Source organism: Calidris pugnax, unplaced genomic scaffold (assembly GCF_001431845.1).
Source record: "Calidris pugnax isolate Ruff unplaced genomic scaffold, ASM143184v1 scaffold285, whole genome shotgun sequence".
NCBI classification, from domain to species: domain Eukaryota; kingdom Metazoa; phylum Chordata; class Aves; order Charadriiformes; family Scolopacidae; genus Calidris; species Calidris pugnax.
In genome coordinates, this window is record NW_015091000.1 from 348,441 (window position 1) to 350,845 (window position 2,405).

At 68.9% G+C, this 2,405-nt stretch overlaps 1 protein-coding gene across 1 annotated transcript; it reads left to right on the plus strand.

Moving 5' to 3' along the window:
- The first annotated feature begins 1,035 nt into the window (after window positions 1-1,035).
- CARTPT (CART prepropeptide) lies at window positions 1,036-2,303 on the plus strand. Its single transcript, XM_014955549.1, has 3 exons — window positions 1,036-1,180; window positions 1,858-1,941; window positions 2,035-2,303. The coding sequence occupies exons 1-3, from the start codon at window positions 1,049-1,051 to the stop codon at window positions 2,140-2,142; spliced, it is 324 nt and encodes a 107-aa protein (XP_014811035.1). The 5' UTR covers window positions 1,036-1,048; the 3' UTR covers window positions 2,143-2,303.
- Window positions 2,304-2,405: the final 102 nt, after the last annotated feature.

Sequence of the window (2,405 nt, forward strand, 5' to 3'; positions counted from 1 at the left end):
GGGAGGCAGGGGGGGGGGGGGACCCAATGGACACACAGGGGGACCTGGGAGGGCTGTGGGGGACCCTGCAGGGATGCTGTGGGGCTGGGTTACCCCATGGGGACACAGGGACCTGGGAAGACTGCAGGACAAGGGAGGGGTCCTGCAGGGATGCTGTGGGGCTGGGGGACCCCTTGGGGACACAGAGGGACCTGGGAGGGCTGCGGGACAAGGGGGGGTCCTACAAGGATGCTGTGGGGCTGGGGGACCCCACGGGCGGACCTGTGTGGCTGTGGGCCATGGGGACGGGGGGGCTGGGCTCCCTCATGGCCCCTTCCCCACCGTTCACCCCTGTCCGTTCCCCTCCAGCTGGATCCACCCCCCTGTGCCCCACTGGAGGGGCAGCTGTGGGGCAGCCCCACGTTCTTCTCCCCCTTTCCCTTGCAGAGGGTCCCCCCGGGGGGGTCCTGACTGCAGGGATGGGGGGGGGAGCAGCCTTCCTCCACCCCCGCTGGCTCTGCATCAGAGCTCTGGCTGGGTGGGGGGCTGCAGCACCCCCTTTTTCCCCCCTTTTTCTGTCCCCCCCCCTCACTTTGTCCCCTCCTTTGGAATAAAGCTGTTTGTGAGAGCTGTGTGCCAGCCTGTCTGTGCCCCCCCAGCCTGTCTGTGCCCCCCCCCAGAGGGACCCTGGGCGATGCCAGCGGATGAGCCGCAGCCGTGTTTGCTCAGGGAATTGGCAGAGAGGCCTCGGGTATGTGTACTCCGTGCCTGCCGCCTCTCGGGCTGCTCCGACTGGACGTGGCGCTGACGTACGTCCCGGGGCACGCGTGTCCCGGGGGATGCAGCTCCTGGGGACACGTGTGTGTGTGTGTGTTTGTGTCCCCATCCCCATCCAGCCCCATGACAGCGTCAAGGTTTGGGGTCACACACGCACCCCGTCTGCGTCAGCGGGTGTTTGCCCACGCCGGTGGCCCTCGGGGGGGGCGGCGAAGGTGGAGGTGGGGGGGTATAAAGCCAGCTGAGCTGGGCACATCCCTCAGCATCCAGGGACGCATCCGGCACCGGGAGCATGGGAAGCGCCTGGCTCTGCCTGCTCTGCCTGGCCGGCTCCAGCCTGGTCCTGCCGGGCACCGCCGAGCCGGTACCGGGGCTCCAGCCGGCCCAGAGCCTGCCCGGGCACAGCCAGGAGGAGATGGAGCTGGTAAGGGGAAGGGGGAGCCATGCTGGGGGGGGACACGGGGTCCCCCAGGCCCTCCCCGTGCCTATGGGGCACCTCGGGATGCTCCTGCTGCCCCACTTTAGGGGCTGGGTCAGGGTGTCCCCAGGCTTTTGGGGAAGGGGGGCACCGAAGTCGTGCCGCTGCTCTCAGGGGGTCTCTCAGGGGGCACCAGGGACCCCCCCAGCACACGGCAATTTGCAGTTTTTACCTGTTTTTCCCTCCCCATCCTGCCCCGATGGCTGCGGTGCAGTGAGGGGAGATGCTGGTTTGGGCAGGAGGAGGTGGTGGGTGCTGGGGAGGGGATGTGAGCTGCACCCGGGCGGGTGGGATGTACCCTGAGCCCCCCCCTCTCCCCCCTAAATCCTGCCATGGCCCTGATTCCCCTCTGGCAGGGACCGACGGGGCACGGGGAGCTGCAGTTACACCCCAGGGTGCAACCTGTGGGGATGGGTGCTGCTTGTGGGTGGGACAGGATCTGGCACTGGCATCCTGGGGGGACTGGGGGTGACAAGACCCCAAGCCCCTGGGGGTCCGAGTGCTGCTCGTGTGTGGGACAGGATCCGGCACCAGCATCCAGGGGGGACTCGGGGTGACCAGACCCAGAGCCCCTGGGGGTCCTGGGGGGGCTGGGGGTGCCAACACGGTGCTGTCTGTGGCAGGTGGAGGCTCTGCAGGAGGTGCTGGAGAAGCTGGGGAGCAGGGACCTGCCGGCGGTGGAGAAGAGGCTGAGCTGGGTGCCCTTGGTACGGCCAGGCTGGGGGGGCTGGGTGTGTGTGTGGGGGGGTCCAGCCGGGCTGGCCGAGCCCCGGGGGGCTAACGGTTGCCATCCCCAACAGTGCGAGCCGGGGGAGCCGTGTGCGGTGCGGAGGGGGGCACGCATCGGGAAGCTCTGCAGCTGCCCCCGCGGCACCGCCTGCAACTTGTTCCTCCTCAAATGCTCCTAAAGGACATCACTGGGGGCACCGGGGACGCTGCCACCCGCCGGGATGTCCCCCCCCGTGCAATGGAGGGGGATCCACGGCCCCCCCGGTCCCCTCCCTTCACCTGGAGGTGCCTGCACAGCACCCTGGGGGTGCCCTGGTCCCTGGGGTGCTGGGGGTGTCCGGGGCGACATTAAACGACTTGGATTCACGCTGCTGCCTGCTCTTTAGGGGGGGTCTGGGGTGCCAGCACCCTCCTGCTGCTGGCCTTGGGCTGGAAGGGGGTC